This window comes from Eschscholzia californica, unplaced genomic scaffold (assembly GCF_041429995.1).
Source record: "Eschscholzia californica isolate CP2 unplaced genomic scaffold, dmEscCali1.0.p SCAF_6, whole genome shotgun sequence".
NCBI classification, from domain to species: Eukaryota; Viridiplantae; Streptophyta; class Magnoliopsida; order Ranunculales; family Papaveraceae; genus Eschscholzia; species Eschscholzia californica.
The window spans coordinates 29,182,576-29,204,208 of NW_028238483.1; the positions used below are offsets into that span (position 1 = coordinate 29,182,576).

Here is a 21,633-nt window from a genome sequence, read left to right on the forward strand (position 1 = left end):
ACCGTTGTCCGGGAGTTGAGTGCAAGAGAAAAACTCCAGAAGAGAGTACAAGCCGAATGAAATAACACAACACACTCGGACGATTACGCTCTCACCCTTTTCCAACTCGATATGCGCATACATCACCCGCCTAGAAGAAGACACCCGATAGCAATCTACTCCGCCCGACCTAAAGCCAATACATACAAACCCATCCTTTGTTAAAAACAAACTTCCTTTCTCATCATGTAATCTTATTGCACCTGTCTTCTTGCCTCTTATCTTTCGTCTTCAATCTTCTTGCTTCTTTTGTTGTTCTGAGCCTCGACATCTGCACTTCAAACCCTCAACCCACTTTAAATACATCTTTCACTAATGGTATTTCTCTCTTGTCTGGTCTCTATTAATTCTAGTTATGTTAATATAAGATGAAATTAGACCTTCTGTTCAAAATGTTGATGATCGTTTGATCAAGTGATACTTTGAGATTATTGAAATTCAACCACTCAGACTTAAAGTTTAAATGAAGTAGTAATTGTTTCTCTAATTGGTAAGTAACCATTTATTTTAAGTTGATCAAACATTATTTGTTTTGGTCATTGGGGAGCCACTTTTCTGATGGGTTGTTCGATCATCTTCAAATTTTTTGTTGAAATTTATGCCGTTGTATTTTGTTATACTTGGATAGGGTCAGATCAAGAAAAAAGTCTGATGCAGATTGATACTTTTTTTTTTTTTTTGTAAACAGTAAGTTGGAATGAATGAAATTTTACTTTTTTCTACCTTAAATTAAAATATCTTGTCATGGGACCGCCCCATTTTTCCCAAACTCATGAATCTTGTAAGAGTAAGAAGATAAACAGAAGAGAGAGGAGACGAGGGAGTGTCTATATACATGAGTTTGTTAGGTTGTTATAACTAACTTTCTTTCCCTCTCACTCTCTAACTACACTCAAGTTGTATAAATATGAGTTCTTAGCTCATTATTGAATAACTAATGAGAATTCTCTTATTGATCATCCTCTTCCTTCCTGTTTCTCTCTCTAAACCTAATGCGAAATCTCACATGGTATCAGAGCTTCTAGGTTAAGGAAATTTTTCGAAACCGAGCTTCAATAATGGAGGCAGAGAGTTCAGATCGATCAAATTTCTCTTCTTCAATCTCAAAATCTCATTCTCCAGCTTTAAACATAACGAATTATATCTCAGATAAACTTGATGAATCGAATTTCTTGGTTTGGAAAGATCAATTTGAAGCAATTCTTATCAGTAATGATCTATATGGTTATGATGATGGATCTGTTAGTAAACCAGAGAATTCGATCATCGATTCAGAAGGAAGAAGTTTACCTAATCCTGATTATATCAATTGGAGAAAACAAGATAACTTCGTTAAATCTTGTCTAAAAGCAACATTTTCTAAGTCAATTTTAGCTGATGTTCTAGGTCTTCAAACCTCTCGAGAAATATGGAGCTACTTAGAAACAGTTTACACAGAAGAATTTGAGGCTAAACGAGATCTTCTTCGTCGTCAACTTCAAAATACAAAACGAGGATCAGCATCTGTAAGTGAATACCTTCGAAAACTCAAATCTCTTGCTGATTCATTAACTGCTGTTAGAGATAGAATTTCTGATAAAGAGATGATTCGGATCATCTTATCTGGTTTAGGTAAAGAATTTAATCAATTCATAATCACAATTAACAATAGAACAGATACTATTACACTTCCTGAGCTTAGATCTAAGCTTCTTCATCATGAACAGTGGCTTTTAAGTCAAGATCAAGATGATCAACTAGCATATTATGTCAAAACCTCTCAAGGTAGGAAACCTAATTCATATTCAAACACAAATTCTTATAGATCAAATCAGTCTGGCTCCAAATTCAACCATAATCAGCCTTCAAGACAATATTCAAACACAAATGCTATGAAATCAAATGATTCTCAAATTAGAACACAAAATTCAGGCTCACATTCGAATTCAAATTCCAATACAATCTCAAATTCAAACACAAATCCATATTCAAACACAAATCGAAATTCAATTACAAATTCAAATTCAAACACAAGCTCAAATCAAAATTTGCATAACCAGAAAGCAGTTAATTTTGATTTTTCGAGCATTCCTTGTGGAATCTGTAGGAAATGGGGTCATCAAGCTTATAAGTGCAGATTTCGATATGAACAAGATAAGTATGCTCATCCTCAAGCATTTGCTGGCTTACATATTTCAGAAGATGATAAAATTGATGAGCACAAACAGGAAGAGTGTAATATTGCAATTGTTGAAGAGTGTTATACTGCATCTATGAAACCTAATTATGGTTCAGAAGGCACTTGGTTGGCTGATTCAGGAGCTTCTAGCCATATGACCAATAATGCTAAGGTACTAGCTTCATCTCAACCTTATTTAGGTTCTCAATCTGTTCTAGTGGGAAGTGGTAAGTCCATTCCTATTGCTAGTTCAGGAGATGTTCAAATACAGTCCAATTCTCATGATTTTTGGCTGAAAATTACTTTGGTAGTACCTGAATTGAGAAAGAATCTTTTATCTGTGTCTAAATTCACTAGAGACAATCAATGTTCAGTAGAGTTCTTTCCATGGGGATATGATATTAAAGACTTAGCTACTCAAACAATCTTAACTGCTGGTCCTATGCTAAATGACCTATATCCTATTGAATTTGACACTATTATATCTCATGAAGAAGCCTATGTGTCGAGTGTTAAAGGGTCCTTAGAGCATCTCCAATGGGACACTCAATCTCTAACACTTAGAGTGCCACATATGACTTTTTGGAGTTTTTGTTAAAAAATCATCTCCAATGGAACACTTTGTTACACACTCTATTATGAGTTGGACACATTTATTATAGAGTGTCTAGAGAGAGAATCTCTAAAATGAGAGTGTCTACTTGAGACTCTCTAAGTGTTACTTTATTATTTCAACCAATAGAAAACTTTGCTTTTCAACTACTTTTTATCTATTGAATTGAAGAGAGACATGTGTATTAAGTAAGAGATTTTAGAGATCTCCATTGGAGACCAAACAAATGTACAGTGTCTCTATATTGACACTAGGAAAGAGAATCTTTATTTGACACTTGACAAATAGATTTTTAGAGTGTTTATTAGAGTGTCCCATTGGAGATGCTCTTAGTCTTGTGGCACAAAAGACTTGGACATACCTCTAAAAGTATTCTTGAAACTCTTCATAAGTCTGCTCAAATTACTCTTGATTCTTCTGAGTCTTTAGGAGTGTGTGAACCATGTCAATTAGGTAAGAGCAAGTCTCAACCCTTTGAGCTCTCATCTAGTATTACCCCTACTCCTCTTTATATGATCCATTGTGACATCTGGGGACCTTCTCCTGTTACATCTATATCAGGAGCAAGGTATTATATTTTGTTTGTTGATGACTACAACAGATACTTTTGGATTTATCCTATGAAGCTGAGGTCTGATAGTCTCAATTGCTTTAAGCAATTCAAATTGACATTTGAGAAACTTCTATCTGCTTCTATTAAAGTCTTCCAAACAGATGGAGCTCCTGAACTCTCTAAAGGAGAGTTTAAGAAATTTTTAGATGCTAATGGGATATCTTTGAGATGCTCTTGTCCCTATACTCCTCAGCAAAATGGTAGAGCTGAGAGAAAGAATAGGCAGATCACTGAGATGGGTAATACATTGGCATTTCAAGCTTCTGTGCCTAAAGTATATTGGTTTGAGTCATTTGATACAGCCTCCTACATTATAAACAGATTACCATCAAAAGTTTTAGATGGAAAATCTCCTCATGAGGTATTATTTGGCCATGTTTCTGATTTCTCAATGCTCAAAGTGTTTGGTTGTGCTTGCTATCCACACTTAGGAGCTATTAGAGAAGACAAATTGAGTCCCAAGTCTGTGAGATGTGTTTTCTGAAGGAGTTGAAGGAGATGTCCTTCGACCAAGGTGACAATGCGAACAATTTGTCGGATAGGACAATTGATGTGGAAGATCATCAAGTCCGATTGATTTAGGGATCGTAGAGTTGTAGCTAGAGACCAACTACGATCGTCGAATTACGAAGTAATTCGCGGCTAACTTCGATCGGATCCTACAATGGGTTACACATAAGAGTGTCAAATTGATCTAGGATATGACTAGTGGGAGTGAGATATAATCATGGGAGTGTCCCATAAACATATCTCATAGGCCTAAAAAGGAATTAGGCAAAGATAGTACAAAAAGGCCAAAAACAGGGTTTTTGGGCCTTAGCCGATTCGGGCACTTCTAGGGCTCGGATTGGGCTGATTTTTGGAGGGACGTTTCCTTATGTTATGAACATTAAATCTGCCAATTTTAGCTGGGTTTGGACGTCATATCCTTAGGGAATTGAGAAAATACCAAGAGTTGCTATTTTCGACTATTTCCCTAAATCTTATTCTAAAGGGTGTTTTAGGAAACCTAAAAGGAGGTGGATTCTTATTAGGGTTCTATATAAACACTCTTAGGGCAGAGAATAAGGTGTGGAATTTCTCTCTAAGCTTTCTTACTCAACCACATCAAGTAGAGAGGAGAAAGTGAGCTAATTCCCATTAACTATCTATCTAGTCAAAGAAGAAGGTGTTTTTCTTTCCAACCACCATTGGTGTGCTAGCTATACAACAAGGTGGGAGATCAAGTTGATTACTCGTGTCCCAAGTAGAGGAGCTACACTTGAAGCTCTTGGTCTTCTTTAATCAATTCAATTAGTTCGAGGGAAAAACGATTAAGGTAATCTACTATCTCCATTAGTTTAATTACTAGTTTTGCATGATGATCCTGGGAATACTAGTGTAGACATTAGATGTCTTATTTCCGCTATAAACACTAGTATAAGGGTTTAAATCCCTACAGTGGCGTCAGAGCCTCTTGCAATGAACTAGTTTTTGCTAAGAATCGAACTAGTTCATATTAGATATGATTGATAGTTTGATAAATTGAGTTTATAAAAGTATTTTAAAAGTGTTTTAAAATTATTTAAACTCACAATTTGATATTATTGAATGGGATTCAATGAATTTCAAATTGAGAATCAAATTGATGATTAAAAGTGTTTTAAAAACTCAATTTGATTGAATTTCAAACTAATCCATGCTTGATTAAGTTGATAGTTATGTTTAAAAAGGTTTTAAACATAAAATTTGATTAATTTTGAATTGGATTCAAAGATTTTTCAAATTGATTTCAAAATTGTTATTTGAAAAAGTTTCAAAAACCTAGATTTTGATCCAAAATTGGTTTGATTAAGAGTTGTTTTTAAGTTTTGGAAACTTTTGAAAAACAAAAATTTGGAATTTTAGAAGTGTTCTAAAAGGAGTTATTTTGAGTTTAGGAAACTCCCAAAACAAATTTGAAAATTTTAAAAGTTTCTAAAAGTTTTGAAAAATTTTAGAAGTGTTCTAAAAAGAATTTCAAAATTTTAGAAAAGCTTTAAAATTGGAAAATAGCAACTTAGAGTTGCATAAGAAAAAAAAAAAAAATTTGGAAACTAGGGTTTTTTTAGAGAAACCCTATTGTCCGGCCAGGAAGCTCCTGGATGCGTCCTCTGGACGCGTCCAGAGCAGCTGCTGAGACGCGTCTAGGACGCGACCAGCAGCTGCAACAGAAGCTTCTGGACGCCTCTTGGAGACGCGTCCAGAGCAGCTGTTGGGACGCGTCCAGGTCGCGTCTAGGACGCGACCAGCAGCTGCGAGGGAGCTTCCTGGACGCGTCTAGGATGCGTCCAGAGCACTCGACCAGACGCGTCTGGGAGGTTCTGGGTGTCTCGGACTAGTCCGAGACACCTAGTGCTGGTCCGGTCCAGCACCAGACGCGTCTAGGACGCGTCCGGTGCATGGACTAGCGTCCTGGCTCCGACCAGGACGAGACCAGGCCTTGATAGGCCTCGGTCAGGACATGCCGGCCCTATGGGCCGTGCTATGTCCGGACCTTGTCCGAGCCCTTTTGTGGGCTTGGGCCGGGACTTGTCTAGGACTTGTCCCGGGCTTTTTCGAGGCTTTTTGGACCACGAAAAGGGACCATCATTCGAGTGGGAGTTTTTTGCTAAAATTTCTTCCGATTCCAACCAAATAATTTCAAAATCAATCCGGGCCATCCAGAAGGCCAAAACGGATTTCTCTTTAAATTGATTTATGAAATCATTAAGAATCGAACCAATATTTTTCCCGAAATTGACCCGGGCTTTCAGAACCCAAAACGGAGTTTTTTCTTAAAGATGATTTTAGAAATCATAAAAGATAAAACCGGAACGCACCATTAGTTGAATTCTTCGAATTTAGACTTAAGGTCCGTAATGTGACATGTGATGTCAACAAAAGTATCTCCCAAGATAATCATGCATATATAATTCTTAGCCTTGATATATTATATGATTGCATGTGATGTGAATGCGGGAAACTAGTATGGCCATAGATTTATATCTTATTCTTGTTTTAAGCACGGATGGGTGCATGCTTTGTAATTAATTTTAATTTCAAGTTTATACGATCTGCGAATCGTGAGTCTTGTAATTAGAGTTTAGGGTCTATGAGTCCATTGAAGAAGCTCGAGGATGGGATCCAAAGGCGAGTGGGAGAAATCAATGGAGGTTCAAAGATGGCGGTCTTAGACGAACCTAAAGGCGAAACAAGACAAAGACCAAAGGAGATTAGATCTTCTAGGTTAGGGGCCATACTAGGATCCATGTCTGCTTGATTTACTTTCTCGCGCGCATTTACTTACTTATTTACGCTTTATGTCGTGGATGTTAGTTAGGCTAAATAGTTCACTATAACAAACGCCAGACTAGCGTAAAAGTCCCCAAAAGTAATCTTGAGTAATCGCCTATCCAGATTAAGACACTCGTTGCGCCCTTGTTCGAGGAAGGTGGGTCGGCCAAAGCAGAGTACCTCCTCTACCTTGGGACAATGCGGGTAGGTCTATAGAAGAGGCCTACACGTCTAAATGGTTCTACTCAACGAGATCAGCAAGAGAGTCTTGGATACTCGAGGCAAAAGGATAGATTAGTCATTCATCAATAACTATCTATCAACCAAGAGTCATAAGGGTATGATCAGTGAAGCAGTTCACTCACCTAGGACGACGGAAGTGGAGGGCAGGGCCAAAGTCCGCTTCACTCCGAAGAAGTGGGATCTTGGAATCACTTATTCAATCGGGGACGATTTTATTGAATAATGTGGGAAAACTAAGTTTTTCAAAAACGATAACGAGTTTTAAAACTTTGCCATTTCTTTATGTAGTTTTAAGATGACACAAACGATTTCAACATTGAATCACAACTAAGGGAGGTGCTGATCCACTTCCTAGAATGGAAGAATGAATCCGAGAATAGTTCTCAGATTCAAAAGGAAGGTCACTAGAATACCCAATCCCAATGTTGACTCATACAAGAGAAGGTCAAAAGCCATTTGCAAGCAATCGTATAAAATTCTCTTTGGAAGAGTAATGAATGCTAGCATAACCATTAAGACAAACTAAGGAAGAAATTCCTACAGAAGTCATAAATGGAGAGGTACGAGACCTCCAAGGCAATCTGAAAATCATCCTAAGGGAAGACAACAGAATACATCTATCACCCAATTCAATATCGATTGAACAAAGATTGATAAAGACCTTAGATGAGTTACTCAGGTTGTTACAAACAAACTGAGCAGAACATACGGGAATATCCAGTCTAAGAAAGGTTCTTGAGATTTGGTACAAAGAATCTAAGAAAGAGATCTTGAGATTCAAATGGGCAAAAGGATCAGTCAAGTGAGACAAACATTTGATCAAAGAAAAGCAGTTGCCGAGTACATGATCAAGAGTATTCCTCATTACTGTGAATGTTTCTAAAACAATGGCTAGACCATTTAAAAGGAAACTACCTTTAGCACCTGGAGGACAAAAGGAATGGAATTATGAATTCCGGTTCCGTATCCTTGCTAACAAAGTTAAAAACAAGTATCGTAAAATTCCTTCATCAGGTATTTAAGACCAGATGAGCGGCTCAGTGGGAGCTTAAGGGAATTACATACTTGACTAAAAGAAGTAAAGATCCAAGAGGGAGCAGAAGCAGTAATGCTAGGGATGCTGAAAGGGATCAAAGTGTTCTTTTAGACACTGATCTAGCTTAGAACTTAATAGTGATTATTTTGTTCTTCTAGAAACATATGATGTTTTAAACCAGTGGTAAAATTAACTGAAGGTTAACATTGATAATGGCTAAAATCAAGAGATTCAAACTCATTAAACTTCAGCATTGTCAATTAGGTCTTAAGGACTTAATTGACAAAGTCACCCTTTTCAAAAGGCATAGAGACTGGTAATCTATTAGGACTCATACAGTGTTATGCAGACCTATAAGTTTACTTGCAGAAGCTAACGAGAGAAACTTCAAATACGTACTCTGACAACTTCATGAAGTATGGAAACGTACAAATCATAAAGTATAAGTCGGAATGTTTGAAAGGTTCAAACAAAGTACAAACTGAAGTAAAAGAATCATTTTGACAAGAGAGTTTAAGTCATCCGATTAGATTAGAGTGATAAAAACTTGAGTCAAATACTAAATAACCATCAAAGGAGTTGAGAAAACGTTTCCCAACTCGCTCCATGGAACACATCTGAGGGATGGTGGATTCAGTGGGAGTAATCGAACATTGCTATGCATAATTCGATCAAAGATGGGTTTAAGCCAGTCTTCCGAATATTTTGGGACATATTCTATAAACGATTGTTTTCACACTTACCAAAGTCCGTCTAACAGCTAAGCTTGTAAAAGCATTACAAAATTAGCTAAAGTCTGACGCAATTTCTTTAGAAGAAATTTGGGCTTTTTCCACAAGCAATCAAGAGAACAAAGTTTTGTTGCTCATGATAGTATTCTCCTAATAATTAGCACACCTAGTAGTCTGGGAGAAAAGCACTAATTATTACAAGAATAAGTGGGAGAAAAGTACAAGTCGATTTAATTCGATCATGAGAAAAATCATGAAGAGTCATGAAGAACAATCATGAAAACTTGTACAAGACGATTAAATTCGACCAAGAGCAACAAACTGCGGCTCCTCGGAAAAGGAAAGGTTAAAGATATGATCTTGTAAACCCACCGCACAAAAGCGAATGTCATTCGCAGGAGAACTCTCAAAGCGAGTGAAAGTGTCTCTAAAGGAATATCTCAAAGTAGTTGAGAAAATTCCAAATTGTTGTTCAAAAGCCCTAGAAAGGTCAAAATAAAATCTTAAAGACTCAGAAAATAAAGGTTATTTCTGAAGAGATAAAAGACCTGCGCAGAAACGGAAACTGACTCTAGATTTTGGCTAGAAGCCAAAATCATCGTGGAATCCATATCTCGTCAAGACATGAAGCTTGATAATTTAAGTCAACAGAAGACCTAAATTGGTTTTCCAAAATAGAAAACTGAGAAGGATGGAAACATTCATGTTTCCCGAAACTAGACAAGAAGAATAAGATTCTTCCAATCAAGTTATGTCTATAAGCATGCTTCAAAAATCTATCGACGGATTAAAAGCACGCAAGAGTTAGAATCTTCAAAAAGGCAATCAAAGAAGTTTGATTCCTGAGGAATGAAGAAAATCTTGAATCACGAGTTTCAAGAAGGTAAGTGGGAGAAACAAACCTTCCGGGTCCGTATGCTGAGTACATACAAAAGATTGAGTACGACATAAGATGTTGTGTAACAGTGAACACACTGACTCAATAAAAGGACCACACACAAGGATGAAATGCCATTTTGGGCCTGAAGATCTATAAGCATAGATCAAAAGGATGATAGGATTGGAGAGACTCAGTACGCTGAGATGCTTGAGATCCGAAACAGAAAATTTAAGACTCGAAAAGTCTAAAAGAATTTCGACCCAAAACTCATGACTAAGAGCGTTGCTAAATCGGAGTTTTAAAAGACACCGATGTAGCAAACAAGCATGAGAGGGAGATTTATGTTCGAATACATAAAGTCAATCATATTGGATATGATTAGCATTTGAATATCCAAATTCGGATTTGAAAACCGAAACACTACTTAGAAACATCCTAGAAGGCTAAATGATGAAGTAGTACAAAAGTTGAACATGTCATCGTAAGCAAACTTCCAGACATGGAAGGAAAGTAGGCTAAAAGTGTTTTAAGCCGGGAACTGTTGCAAATATTACATAAAGAATTAAAAGCCTTAACTCTAGTAAAAGTTACTAGAAATTATCAAGGTTGAAGTAAGCAATCTTCAAATTAATTGATAATTAGCAAAGTTTAAAACGGACTACATACGTAGTCAAACTAAACTGTCACCTAAGACATAGTATGAGACTCATACACAGTCTAAGGCATGAGGTAAATTTGGAATAAACCTCGACGAGTAAAACTGAGTGGGTAAAAGAGTTTTACGGAAGAGGCTCAGATTTACAACTCTCGTTATCGGAAATAATAGAGTTATTTCACAAGTCGTCTAAATTTGGTTTAGTATTTAAATGACAGTCCATCGATAATAAAATATTCCGAATAGGTTTGTCAGATACGTGATCTGATGAATGAAACCCTATTAAGTGAACTTGGAATATTTATTATCAAAAACCCTGGTCCAGGTCATTGCATGGACAACAATGACTCACGAAGACTAGCACGGGAGTCGATGGGATAGCGCAATTTCATGGGCTATAGGAATAGTATATTCTATTCGACTACGTGGGTGTGTAAAAGGTTTATACACTGGATAACCCTCAAATGAGAAGTACATCACTCGTGATGAACGTCAATACTTCTCATAAAGACAATTGGAGAGATTCCTCAAAACATGAGTGCTCCACTCATCTTATGAAAGGAATGTCCGACTTTGGTTCCGTCAAACGCCGCGCCGTAAAAGGAGGTTATAAAGACGGATACTGAGAAGGACAGGATAGACATGAAGTTAAGTGGGAGCGCAAGAATGGATTGTGTCACCCTAATCACATTAGGTACAAAGTGTCTCATGGCCACTTGATGAGTAGCAACTGAAAATGCGTGGCCGCGCTCAAACGGATTAAAAGTTAATCGTTTGTCTTTTACAGTTGTACTCGGATATCAAGAAAGTCTGAATGACGTGACGTATCAGATGGGATACTAAATTGACACGGGAATCGAGGCATTGCACTTGTTCTAAGTCCAAGTGGGAGTCTGAAGGAGTTGAAGGAGATGTCCTTCGACCAAGGTGACAATGCGAACAATTTGTCGGATAGGACAATTGATGTGGAAGATCATCAAGTCCGATTGATTTAGGGATCGTAGAGTTGTAGCTAGAGACCAACTACGATCGTCGAATTACGAAGTAATTCGCGGCTAACTTCGATCGGATCCTACAACGGGTTACACATAAGAGTGTCAAATTGATCTAGGATATGACTAGTGGGAGTGAGATATAATCATGGGAGTGTCCCATAAACATATCTCATAGGCCTAAAAAGGAATTAGGCAAAGATAGTACAAAAAGGCCAAAAACATGGTTTTTGGGCCTTAGCCGATTCGGGCACTTCTATGGCTCGGATTGGGCTGATTTTTGGAGGGACGTTTCCTTATGTTATGAACATTAAATCTGACAATTTTGGCTGGGTTTGGACGTCATCTCCTTAGGGAATTGAGAAAATACCAAGAGTTGCTATTTTCGACTATTTCCCTAAATCTTATTCTAAAGGGTGTTTTAGGAAACCTAAAAGGAGGTGGATTCTTATTAGTAGGGCAGAGAATAAGGTGTGGAATTTCTCTCTAAGCTTTCTTACTCTACCACATCAAGTAGAGAGGAGAAAGTGAGCTAATTCCCATTAACTATCTATCTAGTCAAAGAAGAAGGTGTTCTTCTTTCCAACCACCATTGGTGTGCTAGCTATACAACAAGGTGGGAGATCAAGTTGATTACTCATGTCCCAAGTAGAGGAGCTACACTTGAAGCTCTTGGTCTTCTTTAATCAATTCAATTAGTTCGAGGGAAAAGCGATTAAGGTAATCTACTATCTCCATTAGTTTAATTACTAGTTTTGCATGATGATCTTGGGAATACTAGTGTAGACATTAGATGTCTTATTTCCGCTATAAACACTAGTATAAGGGTTTAAATCCCTACATTTTCTTGGGTTATAGCTCGATTTATAAAGGCTATAAGTGTCTTGATATGACCACAGGCAGAATATATTTCTCAAGACATGTGGTCTTTGATGAGGATCTTTTTCCTTTTGATAGTGATCAAGGTTCTTTATCTTCTAATGTTTCTTCTTCTCAAGTGCTTCTTCCTATCATCACCACAGCTGAGACACCAAGTAATCCAGTGGTACCATCTTCTTCTTCTTCTCAGCACTCTGTGTCTGTTCCAATTCAAGATGATACTCATACCTCATCTCATATTGATCCTATTACAGAAAATAGTGATGCTTCTAGTTCTTCACTACCTGTTCAACCTATACATACTATGACCACAAGATCTAAAGTGGGTATTCATAGACCAAAGTATTTACCAGATTTTGTTTCTCATTTCTCTGTGTGTCATCCCTTACCTCAGGCTTTTGTTAGTCTCTTAGATATTCCTCCTGATCCCACCACCTATAAGCAAGCTTCTAAGAGTCCTGCCTGGTGTCAAGCTATGCAAGAGGAGTATGATGCATTACAGAAGAATGGTACTTGGAGCTTGGTTCCCTTTACCCCATCTATGAATGTTTTGGGTTGTAAATGGGTTTTTAAGACAAAATTGAAGTCAGATGGGAGTATTGACAGATACAAGGCAAGGTTGGTGGCCAAGGGGTTTCATCAACTAGATGGTCTGGATTATTCTGAGACTTTTAGTCCAGTGGTAAAGTCTTCCACTATAAGAGTGGTTCTTACAATGGCTGTTACTAACAAATGGATCATAAAGCAGTTGGATGTATCCAATGCTTTCCTTCATGGTGTTCTTGATGAAGATGTATATATGATGCAACCACCTGGGTTTGTGGATTCAGACAACTCATCTTTAGTTTGTCATCTCCATAAATCCCTCTATGGCTTAAAACAAGCTCCTAGAGCCTGGTATACAAGATTTTCTGACTTTCTTCAACAGTATGGGTTTCATAGAAGCTCAACAGATCATTCAATGTTTGTATTCAACAATGGAGTGGATACTCTTGTTCTTCTCCTCTATGTTGATGACATTATATTAACAGGCTCTTCTTCATCTGCCATTCAAGTTCTTATTGAAACTTTGGGTCTTGAATTTGCCATGAAGGACTTGGGTTCTCTACACTACTTTTTGGGAATTGAGGTTACTACTCTTCCTAATTCAGATCTCTTGTTGACACAGCAGAAGTATACTTTGGAGCTTCTCCAAAAGGCTGATCTTTTGGATTCAAAGCCAATTGCTACTCCTATACCATTTGGTAAAAGATTATCAGCTAATGATGGAATACCATTGTCTGATCCAACTCTATATAGGAGTCTTGTTGGTGGTTTACAATACTTGACAATGACCAGACCAGATATATCATTTGGTGTCAATTATGTGGCTCAATTCATGCATTCTCCCACTGATCTTCACTTGCAGTTAGTTAAGAGGATTTTGAAGTACCTCAAGGGATCTTTGGGGTCTGGTGTTCCTATTTGTGCAGGAGATACTTCTTCTCTTAAAGCTTATAGTGACTCTGATTGGGCTGGGTGTGTTGACACTAGAAGGTCAACCTCAGGCTACTGTGTGTTCCTTGGCTCAACTCTAATTGCTTGGTCTTCTAAAAAGCAGCCCACAGTGGCCAGGTCGAGTACAGAAGCAGAGTACAAGGCTTTGGCTTTTGCTTCCTCTGAGCTTATTTGGATTTCATATGTTCTTAATGAATTGGGAGTCTCTCACTCAGGCACTTTTGAGCTATTTTGTGATAATATGGGAGCTAAACACCTTGCTATGAATCCTGTCTTTCATGCTCGAACTAAGCATGTGGAAATAGACTATCACTTTGTTAGGGAGTTGGTAGCTTCAGGGGTTCTTAAGTTGGAATTTGTTTCCTCATCAATGCAGCTTGCTGATGTCTTCACCAAGGGGCTGTCTAATCCTTTGTTTAGGTCTCTTCTTAGCTCCTTGATGGTGTTTGCTTCTTCTCCAATCTGATTTCTCACTGCTCATCAGCTTGAGGGGGAGTGTAAGAGTAAGAAGATAAACAGAAGAGAGAGGAGACGAGGGAGTGTCTATATACATGAGTTTGTTAGGTTGTTATAACTAACTTTCTTTCCCTCTCACTCTCTAACTACACTCAAGTTGTATAAATATGAGTTCTTAGCTCATTATTGAATAACTAATGAGAATTCTCTTATTGATCATCCTCTTCCTTCCTGTTTCTCTCTCTAAACCTAATGCGAAATCTCACAAATCTCCATCGGGTTAGTGTTCATCGACAGCTAACATGTTGTATCTTCTTGAAATTTATCTGACCCGATGCGCCTGATTAAACAAGTGTTCGTTCAAATTCACCATCCAATAGGCTCGACTTGGCAGACTAAGAGCCTGAACCTGGACAATCTCATTTTCCAAACCTTCCCAAGCTCAGGGACATGCCAGACTAAAAGTTAGGTTAGGTTGGGTTGGCTAACGCAGATGACCTGTGGAGTAAGGTAGGGTTTTGTGGATACCATAGCTTAGAAAGTATCTCCAATCTAAAACTCAAAAAAAAATAGAAAAAATTCTATTAGTTTTATGTGTCAAGTTTCAATTTAGATTTTCATTCTTATGTGGCAAGATAGAGATTTTTCAATTCACGTTTGTCTTCAATACAAATATCTAAAGTCATTTTTTTTTAGTTCTGGCATCCCGACCCACATTACAATATGTAGTCTGCAAATTTGAAAACATACATTTTATATTTGTTACATGTACTCTAACATCTGGTTCGTCTATAACAAAAAAAAAATACTTTGATGTCAGTGTATATAACAAAAAGAGTGGTCAACACTTGTTTGGCCAAGTGGTTAAAAATGCTGACATAAACTTCAAAATCCTAGAGGTTTCAGGTTCTCACTGAAGATGGAATCCATAATTTATTGAACTTGTATTATTAGAGGTGTAAATAATGATTTTAGGACTCTTTCATTAATATTGAACTTAGACAGTTATCGTGTTTATTACATCTTCCTGATATATTAATGTCGTCGTTTTTTATTTCTCAAAAGAAAGGTTGAGTGCACTGAAATTTCCGTTTGTAGTTGGCCGGCCCTCTCCACTAAAATGTTAGATGGGATTCACATGGAAAGGAGCGCCTGTAGAACTTGCAAAAGGTCAGGGCATGCTTAGTTGAAGTACTTTAGGTGGGGAACACAATCTATTAATAGATCAAATGATGCTTTTGTTTTTTTCTTTAATACTTATCCCACAAAATCCCAAAAAATCTTGCTTGTGGCATTCCCTTGTCTTAACCAATGCTTACAAAATGGCATGTTGATCATCTAGTATGGAGATGGTGCTTTCTTTGAAAACTTTTACCAGTGGGTCTCCAAAGTATATAACCTAACTTTTATTGTCAAGACAATTGAATATAATTTTGTTTTTATCCTTCACAAAACATTATACATGTTAGATATAATTTATGCAAGTGCTATCCTAAGCTTTACTTATTATTTAGTAGTTTTGGAATATGCTGAATCATTTGAAACAACAATAGTTGTATTTCATTGTAAATTTGTAAAAGATTACTTATCAAGACAATCTTATTTCAACAAAAAAAAAGAAAAGGTCCCAAACAAAACAAAAACTAGCTCACCTTCCCCACCACTTGTATTAGGAAAATGACAAAATAATCAATGAACCACTCCTCTTTTGTCCATACGTATAAAACAAGAACAACCTGTCCACAGTATCTATCTCCTCCTCTCTAGATCCCTTCCTTTCTCTACATTAATGAGGGACTTGAAACTATGGCCGCGTGTAGTAGACTGGCAGAGTAGTTCGGTTACCGATTATTTTTTAGTCTATCAACAAACCAATGTGAAAAATAAGTTTTTTTTTTGTCCAAGGAACAAACAAGAACTACAGAAAGGAAGTAGTAAAAAGATCATGCACTGATTGTCAAGTTCGTCGACGACGATTTTTCCTTCCCCATTTCGTCAATTCGTCTGCCTCTTTGTTGACTAGTCTAGGAGACCATCAAAGTCATTTCTGAGCTTATAGATGCTGATTAGGTGTTTTCCTAATTGCCATTGACTCGCCAAAGAGTTATTGTTAAGATGCCTTATTAAGTTCTGGTTGTCACTTTCTATTTGAATATGTCACAACTTAACGTTCGCAGCTCATTGGAGAGCGTAAAGAATCGCCTGACATTCACATTCTTCTGAATTTTGGCCTCGAATGTAAAAAATAAGTTGTTAGTAGTTTTTGAACCACGAAGTTACAATTCAACAATAAATTTTAAGTTTAAAAGTCAGCTTTTTGTATTCGATGTTTCGCAGAAATAAGGATATTTTTCGGAGAATAAAGTATTGTGTAGAAATAATTTTTTTGTGTTTCCTCCAAACACCATCCACTTCTTATGTTTTGATTTTCTTCTTCCTTCTCACCACCATCAGTTCCGGCGGTCATTAATCTCGGCGGTCATTATTGTTAGTAGTGGTGGTGGAAGTTAAGATTGAAGACTAATATTATATTAAAAAACAAACCGATCAATTTTGGACTCAAAACAAAACCCTGAGGTCTTTATTGTCCACCAAATATTTTGGATGTCCCGTAGTTTACTTTTTTTTTTTTTTTTTTGTTAAGGGGTAAAATATATTAAGCTACTAAAGTGTCATTACAATACAAGGAAAACATAAAGAAAGGGATTCTGCTCCAAGTCTTCGATTTTAATTTCTTTCTGGCCCATTTAGCGAGTTTGTCCGCTGGGGAGTTGAATCTGCGGCTAGTGTAACTGAATTTCACCTGATGAATATGACGTTTAATCTCTCGAATTTTCCGCAAATTGAACTTCGTGCTTCGGATTCTGAATATTCTGGATGATGTTAATATTATCACTTTCAATAATAATGCAATTATAATCATGTTCTATCGCCCATTCTAGGTCGGCCAGGATAGCCAGAGATTCTCCTTCTTCACTATTTCTACTTCTCTTAACGTTCGTATGAGCTTCAATAAATTTAGAATCAGAGTCGTGGATAATAAGACTAATACCTGTAATTTCATTCACATTGGTAAAAGAAGCATCAACATTAATTTTCAGCCAATTAGGTTCAGGCGGGTTCCATTTACTTGCCCATTACAAAAAAAATCTCAAAACCCCGAAACTCAGAGCTCCTATGTCCGATGACTCTCGGCAAAATTAGAAACGACACATTTTCCGCTCTTTTTTTTTTTTTTTTTGTTGAACTACACATTTTCGGCTCTTGATAAATCAAACAAGGGTAATACTTGTCCGGAACCGCCCGCTTGAATTTAAACTCAGACCAAGGGTTTCCTCCATCTATATATCTTCTTCCTAATGAAAACCCTAACTTTTGGACAACTTCCTTAAGGAATGAATAGGGAATGATAATAAGAGGTAAAAATAACAGAAGAAATACGAGAGAAAATTTATCATCTACCCTAAAACATTAGAACACAAGAATCAATTGAGAAATAAATTACTACTCCATATTAATTATTAGAAATATAACAACACCAAATGAAATTCAGATCACAACACACTATATAACTACTAGTAAATTAAACCCCACAAATCACATACTATTTAGTAATTAATCTAGTAGTAGTAGTACTACTAATTACTGTCTTTTGTTTTTGAAATTCATCTTCTCATAATAACGAATTGAAAGAAGAGATAGTGAAAGATGAACTTCATCTTTTCCCCAATTCGTCGGCATCTTCCCTTTTGACGAAATTGCCGAAGACGAGGAAGGAACAACAGATAAAGAAGGTGTCGGTGTCACCGAACCAGATGCCGACGATGAAGAAGAAGAAGAAGAAGGAGGAGGTTTTAGTAAGGGCCAGAGACATAGTGAGTGAAGACGACGAAACCCACCAAGAGCCAAAACAACAGATCTCAATTGTTGATTTCCGCTTCCACCATTTTTAGACCAGTGTCGAGTACAAATCATTTCCCATAATCTTTCATCTTGTGCAGTTTTGTGCCATTGATTGTTAACACAAGCCGCTTTAGCTAAAGACTTTGAATCAACGTGTTTAAGTACTTCGAACAACAGATCTGCATCAAGATTTGCAAACCCTGTTTCTTTCTCTTCTTCTTCTTCTTGAAAGATTTTTACTTTCTTCATCTTATCATCGTCAAGTGTTAGTTCATCAGCTCTGTCTAATTGTCGCTTCATCTCGACTCGATCCAGAAACAGAATTCACTCTCTCCCCTCTTTTTTTTTTATCTGGTTTCTCTCTCAATCAGTTAGAGAGAGAGAGAGAGAAGTGGTTTGCTTTTATGGTCGAAAGGGTTGTCCTTTAGAGATGACATTACCATTGTGATGTAAAATGAATGTTGGGGGTATAATTACAAACAATACCCCAATAGTCTTTATAGTTTGTCGTGGATAACAATTAAAATTTGTCGTGGATAATAGCTAAAAGAGATCTTTCTCATCTGTGAAAAAAAAGATACACAATTTGTTCTTGTCTTAAATTTCTTTTGTAATTTGCAATAATTTGCAAATAGTATATAATAGGAAACGACAAGATTTGCAACCATTTGTAAGAGGGATTACAACATGACTACGACAAATATTAAATTATTTTGATTTTTAATCAAACAAAATAAAAGCGTCGGGTTTTCTTTAACAAAACAAAATTTATCTTGTTAAATAACTTAGAAAAAAGTATCAAATTGAATTTTTTACTTTCTCCCTATCTCTCTCTCTTAAACTTACTAAAGAAAGGCGAACAAGAAAATCAAAACCAACTAGCAGGAACTACTAACATTGTTACAAAAATCTGAGATCACAATTTTGGGAAGATTTAATATTGACAATCAGATCGCTCATGATCTCTGATCTTCTCGTTTGCCTTTTATGATCATTTGTTGTTTTTCCCTCTTGATTTTATTCAGAATTTGACAATTTTTTAGGTTCAATCTTCATTGTTTGATGACCTCCATGACATTAACTTTGGTATATTTGTAACTCCTTTGTTCTTTATTTTTGGTGGGTTTAGGGTAAAGGGAAAATCCAACATTTCATTTTGTCCAGTTTTAATGGGAGGAAAAGTTTAGATGAATAATGATGTTAATACGTTTATTAAATAGAAAAACATATATGAAGTTATTAATACTTAATTAGTTACGGCCCCTTCTAATATTAATAAATAAACTATGGACCCTGTTTATATAAGAGCAACTCCAACTTAAGAGGGGTTTGGGTCTAAGCACTTTTTCAACCCAACACTAAATTAAGGGGTACGGTCTTAAAATATCAACTCCAACTCTTGAGGGGCTCAGGCCTAAACATTGTGCTTGTGCCAAGCACGTGTATGAGTTTTTTGTAGGTGAGAGAAAAACGTGTGTGATCTTATGCATGTGTGAAAAACGTGTGTGAACTACTTTCGAAATATTTTTCAGGTTTTTAATTTTCCACCGAAACAATTAACCTAATATGATTACAACTACTTGTTTGAAAATTTAAATTTACTTAAGTACGATTAAACAACAACGGTTACAACTGACTAAAGATTAGTAGAAGAGGTTTCCTGCGTCTCGTGGAAGACCAGTCATATAAGCATCTCGCGCTACCTTAAGCATTTGCGCGTCATCTTCTTCAAGAGCCCGAACATCATTAAGTTCACACCATAGAGACTTCTAGTATATTATATTTTGTAGTTCTTGTGCTCTTGTTGTATTCGTAGGTTTCCTTGTTGAACCCGTAAAGATTATTGTTGTACCCATGGTGTAGAAATGAATTCTCGAGGCCGGCCCTCTGTCTTAAGAGTTAAGGTTAGAAAAACACTGATAAGAGTATTAAATTTGTCAGGAGCAGAAGTGGTGGCTATAAAATTATAGGTTCCCACCGGATTACCCAGCCTGGTTCATGTTGAAATAATACCAAAATATGGAGTCTAGCCTGGGCGTTCTAAATCTGGTTCTCTCTAAAGTCTACCTGACAGAAAGCCAACAGAAGCCCAATTTGATATCTTCTTCTAAACTTCCCATAAATAAAGGAAAAAGGTAATGGGCACACACAATTTTCACAAAGGCTATACAAGGGCAGAGTGCCACCACCCAGTATTCATTTTGTACCCGAAAAAATAAAATAAGAACAAGATGTAGAACGTAAAGCTCTGACAAGAATCCTGCGTTCCCCCCGAAGGAGAAAAGAGAAAGAGAAGGATAACAAGGTCCCTTTGTCTAGAGTCTAGACCGACGAGGGAGACCCTCCCTTTGTTAGCGAAAGGAACCTCTATTTTTCTTATATTTTTTTGATCTTGATATTTCTACATCTTCCTCTTTGCATCTTATTCATCTTAATCTTCATCTTTTTTTCTTTTTATTTAATTCGGGTTTATATTTCAACTATCTTTTGATGTATATAACAAATTAGTCGGTCATAGTGGATCGTCAGCCTAAGTAGATACGTATGTGGGGTTTGTCAAAACATATATATGTGACAAGTAACTCGACCATGGTACTGGAAGCTGAACGAAAGGTGCTCAAGAAAACTAATTTAAACTTTAGGTAAAAGATCTATTTGTTAAGTGATGAAAATGAACAATACTGATTTAGTGATTTGTCAATCGATCTTTTATTAATTTCATAAGATTTTAGTATCTTCATACATCATCAATAATCGAAAAATAATTACCACCATAATCTCATGATAATTATCAGCTGCAAATACAAGCTTAATTCCCATACTTAGCCTTGTAATCCTTCCAAAGCTGGTCAACTGTTTTCCCTAGCAACTCAACAAAGAAATTATCACTATACCCATTCCTCATCTTTCTATTAATATCAGCAACAAAACCACCTCTAAGACTATTACAATAATCAAGAAAATGTGCAGTTACATCATACCCTTGATCCCATTTGTTACCAGCACCTGGTTTGACCCAATGTGATGGTGCATAATTAGCTTTCAACCTAACAAAATCAGCAATTCCTTCAATCAATCCTCCTGGTGCATTTCCTTTTCCATCCCATTGCCATACGTGTGTAACCTCGTGGTAGAGCACGCCGGTGATTTCTCTCTTTACGTTGCCGGAGTAGTCGGCCGTGTAGTTGGCACTGACGTGGATCTCGTCGTTGCTAGTATACGCAACTCCGCCCATTGTGTCCAAATACATTTTGATACTTTTGACATTTTTTCGATCAGCTTTGTTTGATTGTCTAAATACTCGCCATGTAAACTCTGAAGCAGATTTTAGAGTACTTTTGGTGTATTTGATGCCGATTTCTTTTGTAAATCGGGTGCCGCCTGGGGTTCCTATTGCTTTGTTTGTTACTTCATATTGGACTGCTTGAATTTCTTGGAAGGCTACCAGTGCCAAGACAAAAAATGATAGGAAAAACTGTAGATGATTTTGAGGCATATCTTGTACTGTATTTTGATACTAGTAAGAATTTGTATTCTCCTTCTATCTATCTATCTCTCTCTATATATATATATAGACTTAATATTGGAGCAGTCAAAGTATGAATTAGTCAAAACATTGAGAAATAAGAAAGGTCAAAAGGTTA

At 36.7% G+C, this 21,633-nt stretch overlaps 2 protein-coding genes across 2 annotated transcripts; both read right to left on the reverse strand.

The window, feature by feature from the left end:
• Positions 1 to 17,575: 17,575 nt before the first annotated feature.
• Positions 17,576 to 18,412, reverse strand: SLY1 (F-box family protein). Its single transcript, XM_086646658.1, has one exon. The coding sequence runs from the start codon at positions 18,287 to 18,289 to the stop codon at positions 17,729 to 17,731; it is 561 nt and encodes a 186-aa protein (XP_086502784.1). The 5' UTR covers positions 18,290 to 18,412; the 3' UTR covers positions 17,576 to 17,728.
• A 2,262-nt stretch (positions 18,413 to 20,674) lies between these two features.
• On the reverse strand, positions 20,675 to 21,514 carry LOC147533279 (Plant basic secretory protein (BSP) family protein). Its single transcript, XM_086646657.1, has one exon. The coding sequence runs from the start codon at positions 21,483 to 21,485 to the stop codon at positions 20,799 to 20,801; it is 687 nt and encodes a 228-aa protein (XP_086502783.1). The 5' UTR covers positions 21,486 to 21,514; the 3' UTR covers positions 20,675 to 20,798.
• Between the last annotated feature and the right edge of the window lie 119 nt (positions 21,515 to 21,633).

Bases quoted from the DNA above. Each gene is read 5' to 3' on its own strand.
- LOC147533279 (XM_086646657.1), bottom strand. From the start codon at position 21,485: ATGCCTCAAAATCATCTACAGTTTTTCCTATCATTTTTTGTCTTGGCA.
- SLY1 (XM_086646658.1), bottom strand. From the start codon at position 18,289: ATGAAGCGACAATTAGACAGAGCTGATGAACTAACACTTGACGATGAT.